We start from the raw sequence: 27,672 nt of genomic DNA, 5'->3' as shown, positions 1-27,672 counted from the left end.
GGCTGAGGCAGGAGAATGGCGTGAATCCGGGAGGTGGAGCTTGCAGTGAGCCGAGATCACAACACCGCACTCCAGCCTGGGTGACAGAGCAAGACTCCGTCTCAAAAACAAACAACAACAACAACAACAACAAAAGTAGCAGACAGTTTTCAAAAAGGAAAAACACCAAAACACAAGGGCAGATTCTGATTTCAGCTGTGTTCAGGAGGCAGGTTCTGCTCCTGGCCGGTCACACACACCTAAACATTCACTGAGGGAAAACCTGTGGATCCCTGGAGGGGAGACACGCCAGGAGAGGATGAAGGTTCTGCAAGGATGTGGGTCTCCCTGACAGGCACACGCAGCAAGACCCCACCTCACAAGGCAAACCCGCCCCCGCTGCTGGCCCCCCACGTGTGGTTGACATAAAGGACAGGGATGACGAAAGCACTGTGGATGGGGGTTGCGCGGCAGCTTCAACTCCTGGAGTGTCCTCTTTCTCCAAGTGAGCGCTAAGCAGATGATGTCACACATTACAGCTAAATTCATCATATCTATTATTTCGATTTGTAAATATATGTTTTCAAAGGGGAAAAATGTCTCTTATTTGCACATCTGATCAAAGACTCTACAGAGAGAGATTTGTCAGGTCCCTGTAGAACAATGGCTTCCTCACCACATAGGTGCTAAGCACACACGTGCACACACACACACGCACACGTGCACACACACGTCCCTGTAGGACAATGGCTTCATCACATGGGTGTTAAGCACACACACGTGCGCACACACACACGCACACATGTGCACACACACATCCCTGTAGGACAATGGCTTCGTCACATGGGTGTGTGTGTTAAGCACACACACGCACACACACATGCACACACACATGCCCACACACGCCGTTGTCCCTATGGAGGGACTTGGATGCCGGCTACAGAACACCATTGTATGCCGGGAGCCTCACCACATGGGAGCACTGGCAGGCAGGACACAGGCCCGAGGGCACAGAGGTCCCCAGCCCTCCTGGCTGCCCCAGCTCCACCTCTGGCCCAGCACCTCAGCCCCAGGTCAGGCCACCCCCCAGGTCCCACATCCCCATGCCCCCACAGAGGGCCCCTGGGCCTCCACTCTAGTCTCCCCAGCCCACCCCCAATCAACAGCCAAACACACCTGGAACAGGATTTCAGTCCCCGGCTCAGCCCTTGCCGTGGGTCTGAGCATGGAAGCAGCTCCACCGTCCAAGGCCACCCCACCCTGAAGCTGACCTCACCACCAGCCCCTGGAGCCGAGCCTGGCCACCATCATGCCCATGGCCACGTTGCCCTCCTCGCCCGCCTGGCCTCCCCCCATGCACCCAGTCCTCAGAGAGGCCTCTGGTGCCACCCCACAGGCACACTTGCTTGGCCACAGGCCCCAGGCGGCTCCTTCCATGAAGACCTGTGAGGGCACCAGCCTGTCTCTTCACAGTGGCATCTGCAGCGCCCGCACCAGAGCACAGCACAGTACTGGGCTCCATAAACACCAGCCCCATATTAGACAGGGGGTCCGTGCCTCGGTCTGGCAGTGACAGCCCGAAACCCTCCAACTGGTCACCTCCCCCAGCCCAGCGCCCACTCTCTGCACAGAGTGCACTGCATGGACTGGACCTGCTGAGAAGCACACCCAGCCTCGCTGCCAGCTCTCCATGACCCCACTGGGGATGCTGACCCAGCCCTGGAGGGAGCCCCCAGGTTCTCTGCACCCTGGGGGGAGGAAGCCGGAATGTGAACAGTGAGCCCGAGGAGGATCTGGCCAGGCTCACCGGCAGGCGGGCAGTGGACCGACTGTGACCCAGAAACGTGTTGCCCAGCACAGGCAGTGGAGCTGAGAGACCCAGCCACAGCCCAGGCCTGCGCTCCCCATAGACACACCAGACTCCACGGAGGAATGCCAAAGCAAAAAGGCACCTTATGGCTAAGCAATGAATCCAAAAGAACACGTTTCAGTAGTTCTTACCTGGTAAAATTCCCGAAGCCAGTTCTTCTGCAGGTTTTCTGGCTGTAAATTAAGAAGAAAAAGAAAAGTCAGTCAGACCAATGGCACAGCCCTAAACAGACCCAGGAGAAGCTCCTGTGAAGACAACGGGGGGCAGGAGCGGAGGCGCAGCCCGGGCCCACCCTGCATGGAGGAGCTCCACCCGCACGGGGAAACCCCAGGCCCACGCGAGGACCCCGCTCTGTGTGGGGGCTCCACTCTGAAACCCCAGGCCCACGCGGGGACCCTGCTCTGTGTGGGGGCTCCGCTCTGAAACCCCAGGCCCATGTGGGGACCCCGCTCTGTGTGGGGGCTCCACTCTGAAGGCTGTCCCAGGGACATGGTGCACGATGCAGTCTGTCTTAGTAAAGTGCGGGCAGAGTCCCGCGGCCCCCACACGGGTGGCGAGGAGGGGAAGGCTCTGTGTTGCTCCAGCCTCCAGCCTCCCAGGGAAGAGACGGCTCAGCCAGTAACCCGGCTCCAACAAGCAAGATGGTGGCACCTTTCCACACCTGCCCCTGCCTGAGCCAAAGCCCCTTCACGGGCACTAGACAAAGCTGAGCTTTGCGGAGTACAAAACATCATGGTCGCACATGGCATTTCTGTGTGTTTGGGGTGAAGAGGAAGAGGCTTTTACAGAGTCCGTCACAACTGTCAGAATCTTCAGGAAGCACTTGCTAGAGCCATCAACAGAAAACCTACCCCACACCACAGGCGTGCACACACATGCACACACACGCACACACACGTGCACACACGCAAGGAAACTCCAGCCCCGCCAGAGACCCAGGCCCCAGGAAGCTCCTGGACAGAATCGGAGGAGCTAAGTGCAAGCCTGAAAATGCCACTGCTTCAGGAAAAGGGACAGCCCAGTCGCTCTCCACCCTGACTGCTCCACTGAGCCCCAGGCCACCTGGCTGCTCCTGCGCTCGGTGCCAGCTCCGGCCGAGCCATTCAAACCCAAGAGGAGGGAGGTTGCCGTGGACGAGGCTGAGAGCAAGCAATCAGCGCGAGCCGCCCACGCTCAGGAAGCACCCCAGCTCCAACATCGCCCACCATGGGGGGACGGAGTCAGCGTCTAAAAGGGTAGAGTTTCCATTTTGCGAGATAACAAGTTCTAGAGATCCCTTCAACAACAATGTGAATGTACTTAGCACTAAGGAAATGCACACTCAGAAACGGTTAAGGTGGTAAATTTAACGTTGTGGGTTTTTGCCATGATTAAAAACAATAAACAAGGCCCTGCCCCCGCTCCCATCGGGACTAAAGCCCCTGCCCTGGTCTCAGCCTCCGTGGCCGTGGGCACGGGGCCAAGGCGTGCAGGCCGCCAGTGCAGCTGGGCCCAGACTCCGCTCCCACGCAAACGCAACAGCATCGCAAGGCTGGCCACACGCCAGGCGCGCTCCTCCCTTCACTTGCTGACGGGTCTATGAACCCTAAAAAGCAGGAAGACTGAATTTTAGATAAATTAATGAAGATAAAAAAAAAACCTGACCAAGAAACAACAGCCTCACAGATCACAGGACCGAGCCGAGAACACGCTGGCTCCAGGCTTCAAGGACACACAACCCTGGCACACGCACACGCAAAGGGAGAGAATCGCCCACTGCGGCTCTGAGAGCCCCCATGCCCTGCCCTCTGGGTCCAGGGACCTCCTCGTGGGACGCACGCAACCGCCCCAGCAGAAGGGGAGGTGACTGACCCGCTCCGCTGTCCCGCCACTGAGGACCCTCAGCCCACGTGGACAGCCTCCCTTGGCCCCAGCTCCTACCAGCAAGTCCCTCGAGGGTCCCAGCCCCACATCCAGCTGCAGCTACGTGCCCAGCAGCCCTGCCCAGGAGCCGCCCTAAACACCAAACGCACAAATGCGACAGCGGACACGCGGACACACCGTTCACTGTGCGCACCTCGCCCCAGTAACACACGCTCCAGCCCAATTCATGGGTCATGACCTCATTTAAATCGTGGATATGACTTCCCCCAACATTGACTGTGGATCCACTGAGGTTAATAAGCCCAGACAGTACTAACACAGTGATCTAAACAAAGACATCCATGTTTGCTGACTGTTTATGAGGAGGCACTCAAAGGCTGTGAAATAATTAGACCAAAAGTCTAAATGAAAGATGAGAGCAAAAACACTCCAAAGAAGGAAGAGAAGAAACGTGAAAAAGGCCCTCAGTTCTTGTCTTTGGCACACACCCCTAGTCGGGGCCACTGTGACGGCCGTGGTGACCATGGGGCCCTGCCCAGGGGCCACTTTCTGGCCCACATGGCGCTGCTGCGTCTGCCTGGCTGACCCCAGCTTGGAAGCTCCCAGGGCCTCCTGGGCCCCATCCCACCATCCCACCAGCCTGCCTTGGCCTCAGTGCCACTGTGTCACTTCCGGGACATCCCCCAGGGGATCCACACCCTCCCCATCCCCAGCCCCTTCCCCATCCCTCCTGGGGATCCATTCCCTCCCCGTCCCCTCCCCATCCCCAGCCCCTTCCCTCTCCCTCCTGGGGATCCATTCCCTCCCTGTCCCCTCCCCATCCCCAGCCCCTTCCCTCTCCCTCCTGGGGATCCATTCCCTCCCTGTCCCCTCCCCATCCCCAGCCCCTTCCCTCTCCCTCCTGGGGATCCATTCCCTCCCTGTCCCCTCCCCATCCCCAGCCCCTTCCCCCTCACTCCTGGGGGATCCAAGCCCTCCCCTTCCCCTTCCCCGCCCCCTCTTAGCAGATCCACCCACTCCCCGTCCCTAGCCTCTTCCCCACTTCCTCCTGGTGGATCCACCCACTCCCCACCCCCAGCCCCTTCCCTACTCCCTCCTGGGGGATCCACTTCTTCCCCATCCCCAGTCCCTTCCCACTCCCTCCTCAGGGATCTCCCTGCTCTGTCCTCACCTGCTTCCAGTCTACACTCCATAGGCAGCCAGGTTGATTCTCAGAAAACACAAGTGGATCCACCCTCCAGGGCCCTCCTGCTCTCTCAGGGTAAAGAGCAAAGGCCTTCCAGGTCTGCGCATTCACCAGGCCCTGAGCCCGTGGCCTCCTTGCCCTCCCCTCCACCTGCTTTGCTCTGAGTCTCAGACATTTGGTCCTCTGGCCCCAGGGCCTTTGCACTCTGTCTTCGCAGATTGGCAACGACCCCCATGCCTTCACTGCTCACAGGTCTGGTCAAATACCGTCTTCTCCATCAGTTCAATTTTCCCTGGGTCACTGAGCTTCCCCAGACCAATAGGTGACCCCTAATCCCAGCGTTTTTCCATCCTGAGCAGTGAGGCTGCATCACGTTCCTTCTCTGTCTTCCCTCCGTCCAGGAAAAGGACATTTCACTCTGCAGCCCCACAGTCTACAGTGTGCAAGTAGGATAGCTTGAGGAGTTGATATGACAAGAAAACCTTTTCAACTACTATTGAGCTCTGGGCAAACACACCATAAGGAAGATTAAGACACCTCTTTCTCCCCAAACCTCACCAAATAACAAACAGGGGGAAGAGGAAGAAAAGGATGCTCCAGAGGCAACAAAACAGGGTCTGACTGCATCCTCACTCCTGAACGTAGCAGTCACGGGAAGAGAGGATGTTTGCAGGGCAAGCGTCAGAGAGAGGACCCTGACAGCACAGGGTGGGATGGAGAGGGGACCCTGACAGCACAGGGTGTGCCAGAGAGGGGACCCTGACAGTGCAGGGCAGGACTGAGAGCAGACCCTGATAGCACAGGATCACAGGGTGCGCCGGAGAGGGGACCCTGACAGCGCAGGGCGGGACGGAGAGGGGACCCTGACAGCGCAGGACGGGACAGAGAGGGGACCCTGATGGCGCAGGGCGGGACGGAGAGGGGACCCTGACGGCGCAGGGCGGGACGGAGAGGGGACCCTGACAGTGCAGGGCAGGACTGAGAGCAGACCCTGATAGCACAGGGTGCGCCGGAGAGGGGACCCTGACAGCACAGGGCGGGACGGAGAGGGGACCCTGACAGCGCAGGGCGGGATGGAGAGGGGACCCTGACAGCGCAGGGCGGGACGGAGAGGGGACCCTGATGGTGCAGGGCAGAACGGAGAGCAGACCCTGACAGCACAGGATCACAGGGTGCACCGGAGAGGGGACCCTGACAGCGCAGGGCGGGACGGAGAGGGGACCCTGACAGCGCAGGGCGGGACGGAGAGGGGACCCTGACGGTGCAGGGCGGGACGGAGAGGGGACCCTGATGGCGCAGGGCGGGACGGAGAGGGGACCCTGATGGCGCAGGGCGGGACGGAGAGGGGACCCTGACGGCGCAGGGCAGAACTCAGGTGACACAGCAGAGCCCAGAACTCAGAAAGGAAAGACCACAGTGACCCACACCATGTCCACACAGTACAGAACCAAGGGCTGAAAACGGAGGCAGGGAAAGGTGGAACAGAGTGTCTCTGTTACAAACTAACAAAACACAAGTAATAGAATCTATTAAATCAGCAAGTGGGGCCCTGGAACTGAGAGGCTGCCTAAGAATCATACCTTCCAAACCAGAGAATTCATAAACGTGCTCTAAAATTAAAATGTATTCTTAAATGCTACATTCTTCAAGTTTAGAAAAGTTTTCTCATCCTTAGAGGAATTGTAGAGCTTTATCTCTTGCACCAATAAATATTAATCTCAAATTCAGAAGTTCCTTGAGTTTCACTTCAGTGTCTGTTTCTCCTGACAATCTGAGCAGGATTAAATTTAACTGGTGAAGCACAGCCTGTCCTCCTTGCTGGAGCTCTGCAGACTGGGATGACATTTATTCCTCGTGGACAAGCGTTCTTTCTGGGTAGTGGGAGCTGGAGTGATCTGTAATTTTCTATAGTGCATATTCTTAAGGGAAGGGGGAAACAGACCTTATAAAATGATTCCATTTTAGTGGGAAGTACTAAAAAACTGAGATGATCTTTAGCGTGTTTGCTATACAGCCCCTAATAGAGAATACCCGCATGAGAGACCAAGATGCCAGAGGCAGCCCGGCCCACAGCCGCCCAGAAGGCCCAACTCTTCCCCTTTGTAGCTTCGGAAGGCGGAGATGTCGGCAGGAGAGATTGAGGCATTTCACACTGCTGAGGGAAGAGGCATTAATTGACAAGCAATACTAGTTAAATATTTACTTCTAAAATGCTATATTAGATCCTTTCTTTATTCCACAAAGAAATTAAACTCCAGATGGATTCAGAAGATGTGAACATAAGACTTGAAACCACAAAGGAATCAGGAGAGAAAATAAGCAAATTGCTGCCGTCGTGGTAGAAAAACAGCCTTTCTAGACACAAAAGGAAAGAAAGGACCTCTGAGAAAGAACGTGCCTGTAGGTTACCACCCATGGTGAACACACTCAATAGTGGATGACAGAAAGCTTTCCCTCTAAGAGCAGGAACACCAGGACACCCGCGCTCATCACTACCATTCAACACTGCACTGAGAGGCCCAGCCTGGGCAATTAGGCAAGAAAATGAAAGAAAAGGTACCCGAATGGGAACGGAAGAAGTAAAATTATCTCTGTTCACAGACTACATGCTCTTATGTATACAAAACCCTAGAAATTCCACCAAAAAATTGATAGAAATAAGGCTGGGCGCAGTGGCTCATACCTGCAATCCCAGCACTTTGGGAGGCAGAGGCGGGTGGATCACCTGAGGTTAGGAGTTCAAGACCAGCCTGGCCAACATGACAAAACCCCGTCTCTACTAAAAATACAAAAAATTAGCCAGGCATGGTGGTGCGTGCCTGTGGTCCCAGCTACTCGGGAGGCTGAGGCAGGAGAATCACCTGAATCCGGAGGCAGAGGTTGCAGTGAGCCGAGACTGTGTCACTGCACTCCAGCCTGGTGACAGAACGAGACTCCGTCACAAAAATTCAGCAATTCAGCAACGTGGCAGGATATAAGATCAACACACAAACAACACTAACAATGAACAATGTGAAAAGAAAATGTTTTAAAATCCCATTTATAACAGCATCAAAAAGAATAAAAAACTTAGAAATAAACTTAACCAAGGAGGCAAAAGACTTGAACACTGAAAACTACATAATGTTGCTGAAAGAAATTCAGATATCCATTCCGTGTTCCCAAACTGAGGAGTTAACATTATTAAGATGTTGATGCTACCCAAAGAACCCTGCAGATCCAATTCCATTTACATCAAAATCCCAATGACTTTCTTTTGCAGAAATAGAAAAATCCATGCTAAAATTCATATGGAATCTCAAGGGACCCTGAATAGCCAAAAATAGCCTTAAAAAAGAAGAACAAATTGGAAACCTCACACTTCCTTATGTGGAACTTACTACAACCTACAGTAAGCAGTCAAAACAGTGTGGTCCTGGCACAAGACAAACATGTGGACCAATGGAATGGAATAAAGAGCCTTGTATATATGGTCAAATGATTTTTGACAGTGGTGCCAAGACCATTCACTGGGGAAAAGAACAGTCCTTTCAACAAATGAGGCTGGGAAAACTGGATAACCACATGCAAAAGAATGAAGCTGGCTTCTTACCTTACACCACAGACAAAAATTAACTCAAAATGGATCAAAAACCTAAAACTATAAAATTCTTAGAAGAAAACATAGGGGAGAAACTTTGTGACACTGGATTTGACAATGACTTCTTAAATGCAATATCCAAAGCACAGGCAACAAAAGGAAAAACAGACAAGCTGGACGTCAAACTTAACAACTTTTGTGCATCAAAAGCCACTATCAATAGGATGAAAGACAAGCCACAGGATGGAAGAGAACATCTGCAAGTCATGTGTCTGGTAACGGGTTAATATTCAGAATATATTTTTAAACCTCCTACAACTCAACAACAAAAGGACGTACAACCCCATTAAAAATGGGAAAAGGACTTGAACAGTTTTCTAAAGAAGACATATGAAATGGTCAACAAGCACATGAAAGGATGTTCATTATCACTAATCATTAAGGAAATGCAAATAAAAACCATAATGAAACACCATTTCACACCCATTAGGATGGATAGGATGGATATTATACAAAATAAAACATTAAAATTGAAAAGGGAAAATAATAAGTGTTGGGATAAGATGGAGAAATGGGACCCTTGTGCACTGCTGGTGGGAATGTAACATGGTGCCATCACTATGAAGAAAAATGGCAGCTCCTCCAAAAATTAAACAGAATTACTATACAGTGAAGCAATTCCACTGCTGGCTATATTCCTGATGTGGTTTGGCTGTGTCCCCACTCAAATCTCAACTTGAATTGTATCTCCCAGAATTCCCATGTGCTGTGGGAGGGACCCAGGGGGAAGTAACTGAATTATGGGGGCCAGTCTTTCTCATGCTATTCTCATGATAGTGAATAAGTCTCATGAGATCTGATGGGTTTATCAGGGGTTTCTGCTTTTGCTTCCTTCTCATTTTCTCTTGCCACTGCTATGTAAGAAGTGCCTTTTGTCTCCTGCCATGATTCTGGGGCCTCCCCAGCCATGTGGAACTGTTAAGTCCAATTAAACCTATTTTTCTTCCCAGTCTCAGGTATGTCTTTACTGGCAATGTGAAAATGAACTAATACAGTAAATTGGTACCAGGAGTGGGGTATCGCTGAAAAGATACCCGAATATGTGGAAGAGACTTTGGAACTGCATAACAGGCAGAGGTTGGAACAGTTTGAAGGGATGAGAAGAAGACAGGAAAATGTGGGAAAGTTTGGAACTTCCTAGAGACTTGCTGAATGGCTTTGCCCAAAATGCCGACAGCAATACAGACAGTAAAATCCAGGCTGAGGTGGTCTCAGATAGAGATGAGGAACTTGTTGGGAACTGGAGCGAAAGTGACCCTTGTTATGTTTTAGCAAAGAGACTGGCAGCATTTTGCCTGTCCCCTAGAGATGTGTGGAACTTTGAACTTGAGAGATGATTTAGGGTATCTGGTGGAAGGAATTTCTAAATAGCAAAACATTCAAGAGGTGACTTGAGTACTGTTAAAGGCGTTCAGTTTTATAAGGGAAGCAGAGCATAAAAGCTTGGAAAATTTGAAGCCTGAATATGTGATAGAAAAGAAAAACCTATTTTCTGGGGAGAAACTCAAGTCAGCTGCAGAAATCTGGGTAAGTAGCAAGGAGCCTGGTGTTAATCCCCAAGACCATGGGGAAAATGTTTCCAGGCTATGTCAGAGACCTTCATGGCAACACCTCCCATCACAGGCCCAGAGGCCCAGGAAGAAAAACTGGTTTCATGGGCCAGGCCCAGGATCCCCGTGATGTGTGCAGCCTAGGGTCTTGGTGACCTGCATCCCAGCCACTCCAGCCGTGGCTAAAAGGGGCCAACATACAGCTTGGGCTGTGGCTTCAGAGGGTGGAAGCCCCAAGCCTTGGCGGCTTCCAGTGGTGTTGAGCCTTCAGGTGCACAGAAGACAAGAACTGAGGTTTGGGGACCTCCGCCCAGATTTCAGAAGATGTATAGGCAAAAGTTTGCTGCGGGGGTGGGGCCCTCATGGAGAATCTCTGCTAGGGCAGTGAGGAAGGGTAATGTGGGGTCGGAGCCCCCACACAGAGTCTCTACTGGGGCAATGCCTAGTGTAGCTGTGAGAAGAGGGCCACCATCCTCCAGACCTCAGAATGGCAGATCCACCAACAGCTTGCATTGTGTGCCTGGAAAAGCCACAGACACTCAATGCCAGCCCATGAAAGCAGCCGGGAGGGAGGCTGTACCATGCAGAACCGCAGGGGCGGAGCTGCCCAAGATCATGGGAGCACACCTCTTGCATCAGTGTGACCTAGATATGAGACCGGGGGTCAAAGGAGATCATTTTGGAGCTTTAAAATTTGACTGCCCCGCTGGATTTCAGACTTGCATGGGCCCTGTAACCCCTTTGTTTTGGCCAATTTCTCCCATTTGGAACGGCTGTATTTACCCAATACCTGTACCCCCATTGTATCCAGGAAGTAGCTAGCTTGCTTTTGATTTTACAGGCTCATACATGAAAGGGACTTGCCTTGTCTCAGATAAGACTGGACTGTGGACTTTTGGGTTAATGCTGCAATGAATTAAGACTTTGGGAGACTGTTGGGAAGGCATAACTGGTTTTGAAATGTGACGACATGAGGTTTGGAGGGGCCAGGGGTGGAATGATATGGTTTGGCTGTGTCCCCACCCAAATCTCACTTGAATTGTATCTCCCAGAATTCCTACCTGTTGAGGGGAGAACCCAGGGGGAGGTAATTGAATCATGGGGGCTGGTCTTTGCTGTGCTATTCCCATGATACTGAATAAGTCTCAAGAGATCTGATGGGCTTATCAGAGGTTTCTGCTTTTGCTTCTCTCTCATTTTCTCTTGCTGCAGCCATTTAAGACGTGCCTTTCACCTCCTGCCATGATTCTGAGGCCTCTCCAGCCATGTGGAACTATAAGTCCAATTAAGCCTCTTTTTCTTCCCAGTCTCAGGTATTTCTTTATCAGCAGCATGAAAATGAACTAATACAATTCCCAAAAGAACTGAAAGCAGGAACTTAGACACCCACAATCAGCCAAAAGCTAGAAGAAACCCAAGTGTCCATCCACGGACAAATGGATAAAATGTGGTCTATCCACATAATTCGGTATTCAGTCTATGCAGCAACCTTGAGAACATTATGCCAAACACAAAAAGACAAAGATTGTATGATCCCACTCATGTGAGATATCTGGAGTCATCAGATTCATGGAGACAGAAAGTAAAATGTTGGTGACAAAGGAGCTGGGGGCGGACAGGGACTCAGTGTTTAACGAGGACAGAGCTGCAGTTTTACAAGATAACAAGAGATCTGGAGATGGATGGCAGTGATGGTTACACAACATTATGAATGCATTTCATGCCACTGAATTGCACCCTTAAACATGGTTAAGATGGAAAATTTTATACGTATTTTACCGCATTAAAAAGGTGGAGGTAATCCCCATAGCCACAGCGCCACTCAAGCAGCCAAGCCACACGCTGAGGCTTCACACGTCTGAGAGCTGCACTTTACTCACCTCATATAAAATGAAAAAAAGAGAAAGTCCTGACCCTAGCAGTAGGAAGGGTAGGTCCCAGACGCCCAAGTGAAATCAAACAGAAACTGCAATTGAAATTAAAACAGACAATAAATCTGAGACCTGCCCAAAAGGCCCAGAGTCACTACGCACAGCACAGCCCCGGAGCAAGCACCACAGGCCCAGAGTCACTACGCGTAGCACAGTCCTGCAGTGAGAGGTGACAGCGTGCTGGCAGTCCTCAGAGCCCTCACTTGCTCTTGGCGCCTCCTCTGCCTGGGCTCCCACTTTGGCGGCACTTGAGGAGCCCTTCAGCCCCCCGCTGCACTGTGGCAGCCCCTTTCTGGGCTGGCCAAGGCCGGAGCCGGCTCCCTCAGCTTGCAGGGAGGTGTGGAGGGAGAGGCGCGAGCAGGAACCAGGGTTGCGTGCGGCGCTTGCGGGCCAGCTGGAGTTCCGGGTGGGCGTGGGCTTGGCGGCCCCGCACTCGGAGCAGCCAGCCAGCCCTGTCGGCCCCGGGCAATGAGGGGCTTAGCACCTGGGCCAGTGGCTGCAGAGGGTGTACTGGGTCCCCCAGCAGTGCCAGCCCACCGGCGCTGCACTCCATTTCTCACCGGGCCTTAGCTGCCTTCCCGTGGGGCAGGCCTCGGGACTGCAGCCCGCCATGCCTGAGCCTTCCCCCGCCTCCGTGGGTTCCTGTGCAGCCCCAGCCTCCCTGACAAGCGCCGCCCCCGGCTCCGCGGTGCCCAGTCCCATCGACCGCCCAAAGGCTGAGGAGTGTGAGCACATGGCGCGGGACTGGCAGGCAGCTCCACCTGCAGCCCCAGTGCGGGATCCACCGAGTGAAGCCAGCTGAGCTCCTGAGTCTGCTGGGGATGTGGAGAGTCTTTATGTCTAGCTCAGGGATTGTAAACACACCAATCAGCACCCTGTGTCTAGCTCAGGGTTTGTGAGTGCACCAATCAACACTCTGTATCTAGCTGCTCTGGTGGGGCCTTGGAGAACCTTTATGTCTAGCTCAGGGATTGTAAATACACCAATCGGCACTCTGTATCTAGCTCAAGGTTTGTAAACACACCAATCAGCACCCTGTGTTTAGCTCAAGGTTTGTGAATGCACCAATCGACACTCTGTATCTAGCTGCTCTGGTGGGGTCTTGGAGAACCTTTGTGTCAATACTCTGTATCTAACTAATCTGATGGGGATGTGGAGTAGCTCAGGGATTGTAAACGCACCAATCAGCGCCCTGTCAAAACAGGCCACTCGGCTCTACCAATCAGCAGGATGTGGGTGGGGCCAGATAAGAGAATAAAAGCAGGCTGCCCGAGCCAGCATTGGCAACCTGCTCCGGTCCCCTTCCACACTGTGGAAGCTTTGTTCTTTCACTCTTTGCAATAAATCTTGCTACTGCTCACTCTTTGGGTCCATACTGCTTTTATGAGCTGTAACACTCACCACGAAGGTCTGCAGCTTCACTCCTGAAGCCAACGAGACCACGAGCCCACCGGGAGGAATGAACAACTCCAGATGCAGCGCCCTAAGAGCTGTAACACTCACTACGAAGGACTGCGGCTCCACTCCTGAGCCAGCGAGACTACAAACTCACCAGAAGGAAGAAACTCTGAACACATCCGAACATCAGAAGGAACAAACTCCAGATGCGCCACCTTAAGAGCTGTAACACTCACCACAAGGGTCCGCGGCTTCATTCTTGAAGTCAGTGAGACCAAGAACCCACCAATTCCGGACACAGCAGCACGTACCACAGGCCCAGAGTCACTACGCGTACCACAGCCCCACAGCACGCACCCACAGGCCCAGAGTCACTACGCGTACCACAGCTCCGCAGCACACACCAAAGGACAAAACACTGGAAACAGAGGAACAAGCAGACACGAGCAATGGACACAGACGTTAATACAGTTTTTACAAACACTCTGCATATAAACATATCCCCATCCAACATGTAACACTATTGTTTAACTTGCCTAATGCATTCATGAAGATGTGTAAGAAATTGTATAATTTCTTAAAATTCACAACTGAAATGACAATATAATATCCCAGTAAGTGACTCAAATTTTATCCCACTGAATGTAAGGACTTTCACAACAAACCACAATATCCTCAATGAAGAAAATCTGGATATAGAAACTTCCCACCACCTGCAGGAACAGGGGAGACAGCCTGAGTCCTTGTGGATGAGCTGACAGACCACATCCAGACACCCTGACACATCTTCTGAGACTGTCTGAGATAAGAGAGGACAGTAGCATAAACACAGAGAAGAACAGAAAAGGTTCTGTCACTTAGGGCTTCAAATTACTAGAAAATAAACCCTCGGCCATGAAAACACAAGCAAGTGCACATGCAGACACACACGCGCACACGCACTCACATGCACACACGCATGCACACATGCACACGTGCATATACCCATGCACACACATGCAAACATGCACGCATACACACACACGTACAGAAGCCTGCACACATGCATGCACACACATGCACACACACACATGCACACACGTACAGGAGCCTGCACACAAACACATGTGCATGCACACACACACATGCACACACATGCATGCACACATGTGCACACACATGCATGCACACATGCACGCACACATGCACACACAGACACATGCACAGGAGCCTGCAAACACACGTGCATGCACACACTCACATGCACACACACACGCACACTCATGCACACATGCACACAAGCAAACACATGCACGCACACAAATGCGCACATGTACAGGAGCCTGTACACACACGTGCATGCATACACAGGTACACAAACATGCACACACATGCACACACACTTGGGCGTCCTCTTCTGCCAAGATCAAAGACAAAAAAGAAATTTTGAATGTACATGTGCCAGAAGCTTTTATAAAATTAGACCCTGCCTACCACGACACCCTTTAATTGAGGGCCATTCATCCTGCCCAAACTGGTCTTTACTGGGCTACGCTGCCATGCCACGTCCATGTAGCTGTCCCACTGGGTGATGGGCACAAACCAGAGAGACTGGACCCTTTCCCAGGAGCAGCTCTGGTAAGAAGTCCTTGGAGGTACAGCCATGTTTGGTTAATGTAGTTATTTTTAAAACCACTGAAGTGAGAGTAAAAGTTAAACAAACTAGGTCTTAAAGAAATGCTCAAATTTCAGCCCACAGGCCAAGCAGCTCTGCGTGTGTTCAGCCACCATATGAAAGAAAGCTCATGCCTTCTTTTTCTCTTAAACACCCAAAAATTCTTCTCTTGGTCTCAAAGAATGCAAAAACTATGAAAATATGGGAAATGTTAAAAAAAAAAAACCTCATTCCTTTCAAATGTGGAACTCTATTTCTGGGAGTCAGTCCTTAAAAAAGTAATTCTAAAGAGCAAAAATGCTCTGTCAACAAAGAAGTTCATAATAGCATCATTTATAAGAGAATTACAATTAGAATACTGCAGAAGAATATTACAGAAGGCACCTCAATAAAGAAAGTTACACAGGGCGTCCATGGAAGGAAAGAAGAGGGAGGCATCAAAAACAAATTTATTGGATAAAACATGACGTGGAGATAGACAGGGTGCCAGTGATAAACACCACAATGTAGGTAAGGAAGGCAGTGAACTACACACTCACCAACAAACACCGCAATGTAGGTAAGAAAGGCAGTGAGCTACACACTCACCAACAAACGCCGCAATGTAGGTAAGAAAGGCAGTGAGCTACACACTCACCAACAAGCACCACAATGTAGGTGAGGATGGCAGTGAACTACACAGTTACCAGTGGTTAAAATAACAAGTATTAGGTATATGTTATCAAAGTAAAGATTTACAATGAGCACACACTGACATGGAAGACACTTATACCCTAAAAAAATGGATTGAACACAAAATAAATCACACCTCACACAAGCCCCCACCGGCAGCGAGCAGCCCAGATGGCCACCTGCAGACGTGGTCCCCTTCCTTGCTGTGACCGATGCAAAGGCACAGCTGGCCCCCGAGGGTCCGCGGGGACTCCAGAAAGGGCGCCAGCACGTCACAGGAGCCCCTCATGCCGAGTGCTGTCAGTGCTCCCAACGGTATTCTCAATAGGAAAAGGGAAAAAGACAGAAAAAAACGCCCAAAGGTTGGAGTGGGTATTTGAGGCAGAGGTATTTGTTTTTCTCTTCTTTATTTTTAACATGCCTATAATCATCATGTATTACTTTCCTATTTTTTAACTCTTAATTTTAAAGGCTTTAGGAAGAAGAAAACAATGAAAGCCACTTTGGCCAGCATCTTAAATAACTGCCTGTCACTAAGAGCGATAACAAAGGGCAAATGGCAGACGGGGAGAACCATGGAGAACCTCATACAGCCTGCAGGGCTGGCAGGGGGACCGCCTACCAGAGAGCTCCAGGCAGGCAGCTGTAGGGCAGAGGTCCCCACCTCAGGAAGAGCTGCTACAACTGAGCCAGCAAAGACAACCACCCAAACACACATGCCACACACATGCAGGCACACACACCCACCACGCCACACACATGCACCACACACACACACATGCACCACACACCACCCATGCACAGGCACACAAATGCACCCCACTCACATATCACACACCTATGCGTGTGGGCACACCTACACACACACGCATGCACCACACACCACCGGTGCACAGGCACGCAAACACACCTCACACACTCACCACATGCCTATGCATGCAGGCAGACCTACACACACACGCATGCACCACACACCACCCGTGCACAGGCATGCAAACGCACCCCACACACTCACCACACCTATGCATGTGGGCACACCTACACACACACGTTCAAAAACCACCTAGGCTGTTGCTACAGGACTGGTCGGTGCAGATGACGGAATGTTTCCACCAACGCAGGAAGTCTCAGTACGTTCTGCAGTGATGGACACGTTCTAGACCTGCACTAGCCACGTCTGTCCTTTAAATGAGGCTACTGGTGACTGAACAATTTTTTTATTGTACGTAATTTTAGTTCATTTAAATTTTAACAATCACATGTGGTTAGAGGCTACATTACCACACAGCACAGCTCTAGATCACGGCTCAAGAAGGAAAGCTCTAAGTTCCTATTATGAGACAAACATAACATTGGCATATAAACAGGATGAAGACAGAAGGGAAGCCTTCAAACCAGCCTCATGTGTGCACTCATGTGTGTGCCGCGACACACACACCCCAAAGATCCAGCAGCACGTTAAAAACTTCACCCATAGTAAGCAAGCGAGTGACTATTCTATACATACATGGATGATTCACTGTTAGGAAAACTGCTAATACATCTGATCATACCAACAGATCTAAAAAAGTCTAATGATTATCTTTATAATTCCTGGCAAACTTAAAGAATTCCAGTTATGGTTGCAACACATAAGAGCTTTGAAAATTTCCAAAATTAGTGCCAGACACCAAACCACAGATCCATGAAGCCCAGAGAATATCAAGCAGAATAAATCCCAAACAATCTATACCTAGGCAGATCATATCCCAATTGTAGAAAATCACAAACAAAGAAAATCTTGAAAGAAGCAAGAAAAAAATACATCTTAGCTATAGAGGAACAAGGACAAGAATTAGAGTGAACTTGTCAACAGAAACCACACCAGCAAGAAGAGAGTGGAGGGACAACCCCCCGACCCCAGTCATGTGCGCAGCAAAATCATCCTTCAAAAGTGAAAGAAAAATAAACTTTCTCACACAAAAAAGTAGACATGCCCTGTAAGTCATGTTTAGAAAGTTCTTCAGAGAGGAGAATATGACACAAGTCAAAATTCCGGATGTACATAGGAAAGGAAGAATGATGGAGAAGGAATAAATGAAGGTTAATTTTTTTTAAGTTTACTGAAAAGTTCTTCAATTAAAGTCAACAACCATCCGTCATAAAATTGTAATGCAGGATTCCAGCAGGCCCGCAGGGCTCCCCACGCCCTGGCATTCGCATCCAGGGTAATCCCTGTCCTCAGTGCAGGTGGGACCTATGAACCGGGGAAGACGGCGCGCCCATGCACAGGCTGAGGCAAAGGTGAAAGGGTCAGGCAGACGTAATGAAGCTCCATCTCCAGCTGATCTTAGGTTAATCAAAAGGGAGATAATCCTGGGTGGCTCTCATCTTATCGAAGAGCCACTTCAGAGTGAGTCTAAAGGTCTGAGACTGTAAGCAGAGGGCAGTCTCTCCCCCGTGGGCTCTGGCACAAGAAGCTGTGAGTCCTACAACCACAGGGAAATGGTATCTGCCAAGCACCCGAGGCAGTCTGAGAGCAGTCCCTGCCTAGTTGGGCCTCCAGGTGAGAACACAGCCCCCTGAGAACAGGCAACCTGACTGCAGCCGTGTGAGACCTGAGCAAAGGACCCAGCAGGCTGAGCCCCGATCTCCACCCTACAGAAGCATGAAACAACAAACTGGTGTTATTTTAAGCCACGACGTCCGCGGCCACCTGTTACACAGCACAGAAAGCCCTGCGTGTGCCTCAGATTAGGACTATACATGTCTGTATCAGAAAATAAAATTAATATTATTTTAAACATTTTTGGCCAGGCATGGTGGCTCACGCCTGTGATCCGAGCACTTTGGGAAGCCAAGGGGGGTGATCACCTGAGATCAGGAGTTTGTGACCAGCCTGGCCAATATCATGAAACCCCATCTTTACTAAAAACAGCTGGGTGTGGTGGCGCACGCCTGTAGTCCCAGCTACTCGGGACGCTGAGGCAGGAGAATCGCTTGAACCCGGGAGGTGGAAGCTGCAGTGAGCTGAGGTCGTGCCACTGCACTCCAGCCTGGGCCACAGAGCAAGACTCCATTTCAAAACAAACAAACAAACAAACATTTTTGCCCCACTTAGGTTTTGTTTTGATATAATGTCTACAGTAAGACCCCAATTTAAACCTTTCCCCGAATAGTTAACAAACTACCTTACAATGGATTGTTAAACTGTACGAATCCTCCTGTTCCTCGTGCTACTATGTAGTCAACCTGTCCCTCCCTCTCTCAGGTAGCTTTACCAAATGTGTGCTTCATTTATGTTTTCAAACTGTTGCCATTTCCTTAATTTACTGTCTTTCTGGGTTTTTTTTCTGTATTTTATTCAATAATTTTTGGATATATATAATCCTTCCATAATTCCCTCATTTATGGCACAGTTCTATACTCTAGCCTTATGAGTGAAACGCTTTGTCTGTTCACTGTTATTACTTCTTGTTTAATAGCAACAACGCTGAATACCACGCTGAATACCATATGAGACGTGGATTCGAAACATCCCACCCCACACACGCTGATACCTCATCCCAGAGCCGGCTCCTTCCTCCCGGGCAAACCCAGCCATTCCCTGGGACACGGAAACACAGCAAGGGCACCCGTTACGCTCAGTGCCATTTCAACTGACATATCGGGGGAGGGAATGAGACCCGAAAGGGAACACACGTGGAGGCGCAGCTCCGGTAAAGGAGACCTGAGCTCCCTGCACCTGCGGACGGCATCACAGCACACCTGGAGGAGCAGAGAAGCAGGGAGAAAAAGGACAACAAGAGAATCCAGGAAAGCAGCAGGTCCCGAAATTAACAGACAAAACAACAGCCATCACAAGACACCAACAGAAACCAGGCAGAAGGCCTGCTGGAAGAGAAGGCCCGCTTCCAATGCAACAAGGAAAAGGGTAACCTCACAAATGACCTTTTGCACATGTGAACATTGTGTAAGAGAAAAACTTTAAGACATTCCTGAAGGCAACGAACAAAAGCTTTGAGTCCATGAAAAGACCCCTCTTGTTTCCAGGGACCGTGACTCAGCGCCATAAAGCTGTCAGTCCTCTCCAAGCGAGCGCAGAAATAGCCCTGGCCCTGTCCCACCGCCTGCCAGCGGCCCGCCCCCGCCCAGCCCAAACGAGACAAGGTGATTCTAAAGTTCATATGGAAAAATAAACTATGACTCAAAATCCAAACACAATCTTTAAAAAGAGTAAGTCAACTCTAACTTTTTTTAAACTTTGGCATGGCAAAATCAAAAGACAAATGTCAAACTGGTTGAAAATATTTGCAATATATATCACAGATAATTAATCTTCTTGCAATTGAAAGAACTCTTAAAAGTCAAGGGAAAATACAAAAAAAAAAAAAAAAAACTGATGAAAAAACGGGCAAAGGACTCATAGAGGAGTCACAGAAGATCCCCGAATGGCGTCATACACATGAAGAGCCTCCTCCCGCCAAGCTGCGAGTGGGGTGATGCCGCCTTCCCTGTGACAACAGCCTGGGCCCCCAGAGCTGGCGGCATGAGAAGTGCCCAAGCTCACCTTGGTAATGTTCCTGCCCAAAATCTCTAAGTGAAAACCATGGAGCAACCAACTACCTAACTAACCACGGACAGGACACAGCTAACCACGGAGCGAGCAATGACCACAGCGACCCACACGCGGGCTGCCCTAAAGACAAGTGGGCTAGACTCTTTCAGATGGCAATGCCAGAAAGAGCAAAGCAGGGGGCCGAGATGAAAAGACTCAAACACTCATGACCTCCAAAGACGGCACGTGGCCCCCGCATACATCCAGGAAGAGGAAGAGGGGACTCAACACTACCGAGGCTGTCTGGAAGCAACGGGGTGCAGTGATTCTAGACGCGACGCTTGAGATCACTGCACAGAGGACCCATCGCTGGAAGGTGCGACCGGCATGGTGGTTGGAACGTCCTTGAATGCAGGCCCCGCTGACATCTTTACACGTGTCGCAATGTCCGCACCTGTGTTCCAACAGTGTCTCCCCCACACTCCTCTGTGCCCCAGGAGGTGTTGGACACAGCCAGCCTCACTTCCCGGCCTCCCTGCCGGCAGACAGCTGCTGGAAACCACCTGTACTCCCAGCACGGACAGTGTGGGCGACATCATGGAGGCCGCACTGTCCCTCCCCACACAGAACGGCATCACCACAGACGGAGACGATACTATCCCTCCCCACACAGGACAGTGTCACCACGGATGGAGGCCACACTGTCCCTCCCCACAGGATGGCATCTGACCACTGCAGGAGGCCCCATCCCTGGCGTCCCTCGCCAGCTGCACACCTTGACCAATTATTTCAAGCCAACGTCTGGAAAGCCCAGGTGCCATAACTCTCAGCCACCTTCCAGCCTCCACTTGTAAGACCCCATCCTTTTCCAGCCGTGTTGACGATGTGAAACCATCTGTGCAGGAGCCGTGGGTCCCATCAAGGGGCTCCCCGAGGCCTGGCGTGGCATTGCACGTCGGCGCCCTCCCACCACGCCCTGCTCCAGCCTCCTCTGTGACCCCGCTGTGCTGGTGCCAGGCGTGGCCCTGGGTGGGGGCTGTGGGCTCCCTGGCATGGCATAACCTGCATCACCCCTAACCCCACAACACCCCTCGCACTGCTGGTCTGCACAGGGCAAGAGTGGAAAGCCAGGAGCGTCTCTTGGAGTCCGAGGCCACCTCTGGTCTGCTCTCTGAAGGCCATGAGACAACACCGTTTGGGAGGACAGGGCAGCACGGCCATCCCTCTCCCACTCACCAAGCACTGCCTGGGCCCTGGCTGGCAGGGAGCACATGGGGTGCTGGGACACACACGACCCACAAGCTGTGCAGTGGACACCGGCAAGAAACCTCCACAGGCAGAAGGCTTCCCAAGGCGGGACTCCGTCCCAACAGGAAGAAAATGCTGGAAGCAGTGGAGGCTGTGGCCAGTGGGGCCTGAGGAAGGACAGGAGGGGCTAGTGCCTCGGCTTAGATAGCGGCCCCTGCCGGAGGCCCTGGCAAAGGGACCCTCAGTGTTAGGGACCAGGTGCCCACATTCTGACCCACCATCCAGGACCTTCTGCAAACTCCACCCTCCCTTTGCCTCAAGAACCCGCACGGCAAGCCCAGTGGGAAGGCACTCCCATGGCTGTCCTCGAGCCCGCGTGCGCACATGGCCCTGCAGGGTGTGGGTGCTGCCTATCAAACGACCCCAGCGCTCCCTCAGCAGGCAGGCACAGTGAACACCTGGTCAGAAGGACTAGTGGGCTTCAGAGACTGGGCAGGAACCCTGCACGTGGCGCAGATGTGGATTCCAATCCACAAAAGCCGGGAGGCCTGGGGCAGCAGCCCCCACACCCTGGACCACACCCCACACTCCAAGAAAGTGACCACCGATGGCAACACACACCAGAACATGGGACCACATCTCACACGCCAAGAAACTGACCACCATGACAACACACACCAGAACGCGGGACCACACCCCACACTCCAAGAAACAGTGACCACTGATGGCGACATACACCAGAAAGCAGGACCACAACCCACACTCCAAGAAACGGCAACCACCGATGGCGACACACACCAAAACGTCAATTCATTTCCTTCCAAAGACTTCCTTAAAACTTTCAAATACAAGTCATTTAAAAAAAAGCAGTGTGGGTGCCTTAACCCTATAGACGCAGCACAGGCCAAGGCCTCCTGGGGACACAGGGTGGGCGCCATGCTGGGGGGGGGAACCCAGGGCCGTGCTGCTGATTCCTCAGGAAATCCTGCCCCGCGCGACTCGCTTATCCCTGTGGAAAAGCATTTCCTTTCATGAGAAAAGTCCTCTTGTCTGTGCAGCCATAAATACATTGCAGCTAAAAATAGTTTTGTAAAAGGAAGTAACGACTGGGCCTTCCACCAAATGAGAAGCACAAACTGTGTCCAGGCGGTGCGGGAGGAAGGCCCGTGAGAAAGGATCAGTCTGCAAGCTGCGTCTCCCGAGTAGGACAGAGAGCTGTCTCGAAATTCAGTTTTCTCTCACAATATTATTCCTGTTAGCTGAACTTCACAGAGAAAGAGAACTAAAAAAGAAAACGGGAACACAGAGGAACAGATACCTTCCGATGAAAGATAATTCAGAAATATCCTCCTCTTTCATCAAATACAGAGACAAAATCAGCTTAAGTCTCTACACACGATGGCAGATTTCCCCAAAAGATGTATGCTAGCAAACTTAATCCACTGGGAAAAGGGCTGGATACCCTAGAATATATTTAAAATGACAACTTATCATTAGAGAGGATCAAATTCTTTTTTTTTTTTTTTGAGATGGAGTTTTACTCTTGTTGCCCAGGCTGGAGTGCAGTGGCGCCATCTTGGCTCACTGCAACCTCCACCTCCCGGATTCAAGCGATTCTCCTGTCTCAGCCTCCTAAGTAGCTGGGATTACAGACGTGCACCACCATGCCTGGCTAATTTTTTGTCTTTTTAGTAGAGACGGGATTTCACCATGTTGGTCAGGCTAGTCACGAATTCCTGGCCTCAGATGATCTGCCTGCCTCGCCTCAGACTCCAAAGTGCTGGGGGATTACAGGCATGAGCCACCATGCCCGGCCAAATTCTAAGAAACAACACAAGTGTAACTTTGAAATCATGGCATACGCAAAATGCAATTATCTGCAGGCCCCGTTTCTGAACGGAATCCTCTGGCTAGCTTCTGAGCACGGCATACAAACAACACAGAGGAAGAAGCTGGAGTTCAGGCAGGTTTAAACATCGGCCCGGAAATTTCGCCTGCTCCCCGCGTCGCGGCATCTCTGGTTACAGGGACCCTGTGGACAAAGGTTCCGTCTGGTATGGCCGCATCCTTTCCCTGTCATGATTTCTGACCTCGAATCACGCAGGCCATGCCAGGATCCCTGGCCAGCCCCACAGAGCACACCATGGGCCGTGCTGGCAGCAGCAGAAGCAGGCTGGGCCACCCAATTGCTCCTCAATCGGACGCCCCGCCACCCCGTGAGGACGTGCCAGCCCCTCCTGCCCAGACACGGCCCTCACTCCCGCTGTCAGCAGGCAACAGGTGAGGAACGGGCCCGAGCTGCCCTGGGTCCATCTCCTGTCCGCCCTCCTGAGTTCTGTGGACGCTGTTCATTGCCTACTGTTTTCACACTGGCTCTGTTTTTTAAATGTGTTTGTATTATTTTTTAAAACTGAAAAAATCAAGTCATAGCACACTACATGGCTCAGCAGTGACTGGCATACACGCAGTCCTAGTGACAATGATCTTGGTGATGACAGCGTAACGATGGCAGGGGGAGGGGCCACCCAGGGGACGGGGAATGATGACATTGGTCTGCAGAAGCCGACAGGTGATGAAAAACTAGCTCCAGCTGCGACTCCGACTCGCTATGTACAAACACAAAGTGGGCACAAGCAGAGAACCGCAGCCTCGCCGCACTGCGCCGCCTCCTGACGCGAGAGAACCGCAGCCTCGCCGCGCTGCGCCGCCTCCTGACGCGAGGGAACCGCAGCCTCGCCGCACTGCGCCGCCTCCTGACGCGAGAGAACCGCAGCCTCGCCGCGCTGCGCCGCCTCCTGACGCGAGGGAACCGCAGCCTCGCCACAGTGCGCCGCCTCCTGACGCGAGGGAACCGCAGCCTCGCCGCGCTGCGCCGCCTCCTGACGCGCGAGGGAACCGCAGCCTCGCCACAGTGCGCCGCCTCCTGACGCGAGAGAACCGCAGCCTCGCCACAGTGCGCCGCCTCCTGACGCGAGGGAACCGCAGCCTCGCCACAGTGCGCCGCCTCCTGACGCGAGGGAACCGCAGCCTCGCCACAGTGCGCCGCCTCCTGACGCGCGAGGGAACCGCAGCCTCGCCACAGTGCGCCGCCTCCTGACGCGCGAGGGAACCGCAGCCTCGCCACAGTGCGCCGCCTCCTGACGCGAGGGAACCGCAGCCTCGCCGCGCTGCGCCGCCTCCTGACGCGCGAGGGAACCGCAGCCTCGCCACAGTGCGCCGCCTCCTGACGCGAGAGAACCGCAGCCTCGCCACAGTGCGCCGCCTCCTGACGCGAGAGAACCGCAGCCTCGCCACAGTGCGCCGCCTCCTGACGCGAGGGAACCGCAGCCTCGCCACAGTGCGCCGCCTCCTGACGCGCGAGAGAACCGCAGCCTCGCCACAGTGCGCCGCCTCCTGACGCGAGAGAACCGCAGCCTCGCCACAGTGCGCCGCCTCCTGACGCGAGAGAACCGCAGCCTCGCCACAGTGCGCCGCCTCCTGACGCGAGAGAACCGCAGCCTCGCCGCGCTGCGCCGCCTCCTGACGTGAGAGAACCGCAGCCTCGCCGCGCTGCGCCGCCTTCTGACACGCATGCATGTTTCTTTCTCTGTTCAACTTAAATGGCAATTGCTTTTCAAAAGTCAATCATACTTGTTTCAGAAATTTGGGGAAATTCAGCGGGAGGGAAGCACAGAAGAGTTAAAATCACCGGCAGCGCCATCACCACGAGGTTCTGGCGCAGGTATCCGCAGCCAGCCATTTCACTCCAGATTCCAGTGACCTCACAGGAGCCCGTCGTCACCGGCCACCCTTCTAGGCCACCCATGGTGACCTCCGGTCCCCCATGCCAAGTGACGCCTCCAGATGTTCCGCAGCACCAGACACTCGGCTGACCACTTCCCACAGAGGAAGTCAACTGGGTTTCTGGGGAACGGCGTGTCGTGCCCACCCTGCCAGCCCTGCGGCACTGTGTGGGGAAGGGTGACGAGGTCGCCACGGAGCTGTGAGCCCCTAGGGAGGCAGCCCCACCCATGGTCCAGAGAGCCCCCTGCTCTCCTCACAAGAAACCAAACGTGTGCCAAGTCCCCGTCCTGGAGGGTGCGGTGCTGGCTTCTGTTCTGCTGCTGACAAAACCCAGCCGTGGTAACAGAGTCGGAGGCGGCGGAGACGTGGAGACGAAGTCTGCTTCTCCTGACAGAGGGCCACCTCTGATGGCCCAGGAGGGTCAGCACCCCAGAAGCACAGGGCGCGTCCAGCCCCAGCTGCACGAGGCCAGTCTCTGCCCGGGTCTCCAGAGGCACACCCATTTCCCAAACGGCAGATGTGTCCCTAAGATCACCCGACCACTGGCCCACGGACAGAAGCGCCGGCCGGGTCTCAGGGACAAGCAGTGAGGTCCAGGGAGGCCTCCAGTTCCAAGGAGGTGAGGCTGCTTCGCGGTGACCCAGAGGGAAGCCCAGACACACACAGCACCCTCAGGGTGGGATCCACGCTTGGACAGAGGCTGCAGTGTCATCTGCTCCTGCTAGCAGGAACCAGCAGTGGACACCCGAAAGGACACTCCACCTGCAGGGCAGCCGCCGACGACACGCATCTGTGGGGAGCGTCACACAGAAAATGAAATAAGCCATGGGCCACCCCAGAAGCAGAGGATGTGGAAAAACAATGAAGTGCAAGAAAAGGATGAAGAAAGAGATGGTGGTTTCTGAGGCTCCGTGAGACCTGGGAATCCAGGGTTGTCATCATTGCTCCCGGCTTTGCCCTGGTAATGCTTCTCGCCATTGTGGAGCTTCCAGTCCAGCACACAGGCATCCCCTGTAGCTGCGGGGACACATTCCAGGACCCCCAGTGGACGCCTGGAACGGCAGCTAGTACCAAACCCTATATACACCATGGTTTTTCCTATACATACATACATATCCATGATAAAGTTTAACATTAGGTACAGTAAGAGATAAACAATAACCGATAATAAAATAGAATTATGACAATATATGGCAAAAGAAGTTACATGAATGTGCTCGCACTCGCACTTTCTCTCGCTCTCTCAAAATATCTCACCTAGTTTCTGACCGCAATGACATAAGGTACCTGAAACCATGGATGAGGGAGGACTACTGTACTTGTATACTAATGATTTCATTTTATTTCATTTTAAGAACATATTTTATTTAGGTACCTGTTAATAACTTTGTATAAAGAAGCTTTTGGCTCAGTTACGTGACTTCTAATTTCATTTTATTGTATATGTAGTCAATGAATTTTAAAATTGCTTCACCAAAGCACAGTTTTAATCAAAACCTGGAATCAACTACAGTCCTGTTAAAAATGCGACTTTCTAGAAGCCCCTGAAGGTCTGATTAAACAAGTTCCTTGGAAATAACTGTTCTATGTCACCAAGAAAACAGAAAACAGAAAAATCCCAGCACTTTGGGAGGCCTGAGGCCAGGAAAGACCAGTCTAGACAACATAGTGAAACCCCCATCTCTACAAAAAAATTAAAAGCTTAACCAGACTTGTGCCTATAGTCCCATCTACTTGGGAGGCTGAGGCAGGACGACTGCTTGAGCCTAGGAAGTTGAGGCAGGGAACTGTGAGTGGGCTACTGCACTCTAGCCTGGGCGACAGAGGGAGACCCTGTCTCAAAAATAAGTAAATTAACACAAAAAACAGACAATTTTAAAAATTAACATTTTTTTTAGTTCTTAAATAGATTAGCAAAACTAATAAGCCAGTAGGTAGAATGATCAAGAATAAAAGACACAAATTACCGCTATCAGGAATCAAAGAGGGGTTATCACTATAGACATCAAAAGAATAATATGAGAATATGTGAACATTGTATCAACAAATTGATAATTTACATGAAGTAGACTGATCATTCCTTTAAATAATTTTTAAGTTTATGTTTTCCTCAGAAAATAAATGTAAAATATATTTATTCCTTAAAAAACAAAACTTGGCACATAATGAACAGAAAACTTTTATCTATTAAAGAAATTTGATTCATATCAAAAACCTTCCCACAAAAAAAGGCACAGATGGTTTCACTGGTAAATTCCATTAAACACCTAAAGAAGAAACAGCATCAATCACAGATGGCTCTTTTCAAACACACAGGAGGGATGACACTTTCCAAATGGTTAGTGTTTTCCAAATGGTTAG

General features: G+C 51.7%; 1 protein-coding gene across 4 annotated transcripts in view; it reads right to left on the bottom strand.

Annotated features, from left to right (window-relative positions):
* INPP5A (inositol polyphosphate-5-phosphatase A) overlaps positions 1-27,672 on the bottom strand; it is a 244,174-nt gene that overhangs the window by 168,669 nt on the left and 47,833 nt on the right. For all 4 annotated transcript variants that reach the window (XR_008510733.2, XM_024253980.2, XM_054523088.2 and 1 more), the window contains exon 2: positions 1,981-2,022. Coding sequence is in view for 2 of the 4 variants with exons in the window: in XM_024253980.2 (XP_024109748.1) it covers positions 1,981-2,022 (42 nt within the window). In the remaining 2 variants the exon portion in view is untranslated. The remainder of the gene's footprint in view (positions 1-1,980; positions 2,023-27,672) is intronic.

The sequence above is a fragment of the Pongo abelii genome, chromosome 8, assembly GCF_028885655.2.
Source record: "Pongo abelii isolate AG06213 chromosome 8, NHGRI_mPonAbe1-v2.0_pri, whole genome shotgun sequence".
In the NCBI taxonomy this organism is placed as follows: domain Eukaryota; kingdom Metazoa; phylum Chordata; class Mammalia; order Primates; family Hominidae; genus Pongo; species Pongo abelii.
The sequence above is the reverse complement of the archived record's forward strand: the minus strand, read 5'-3'. Positions and strand labels throughout refer to the sequence as shown.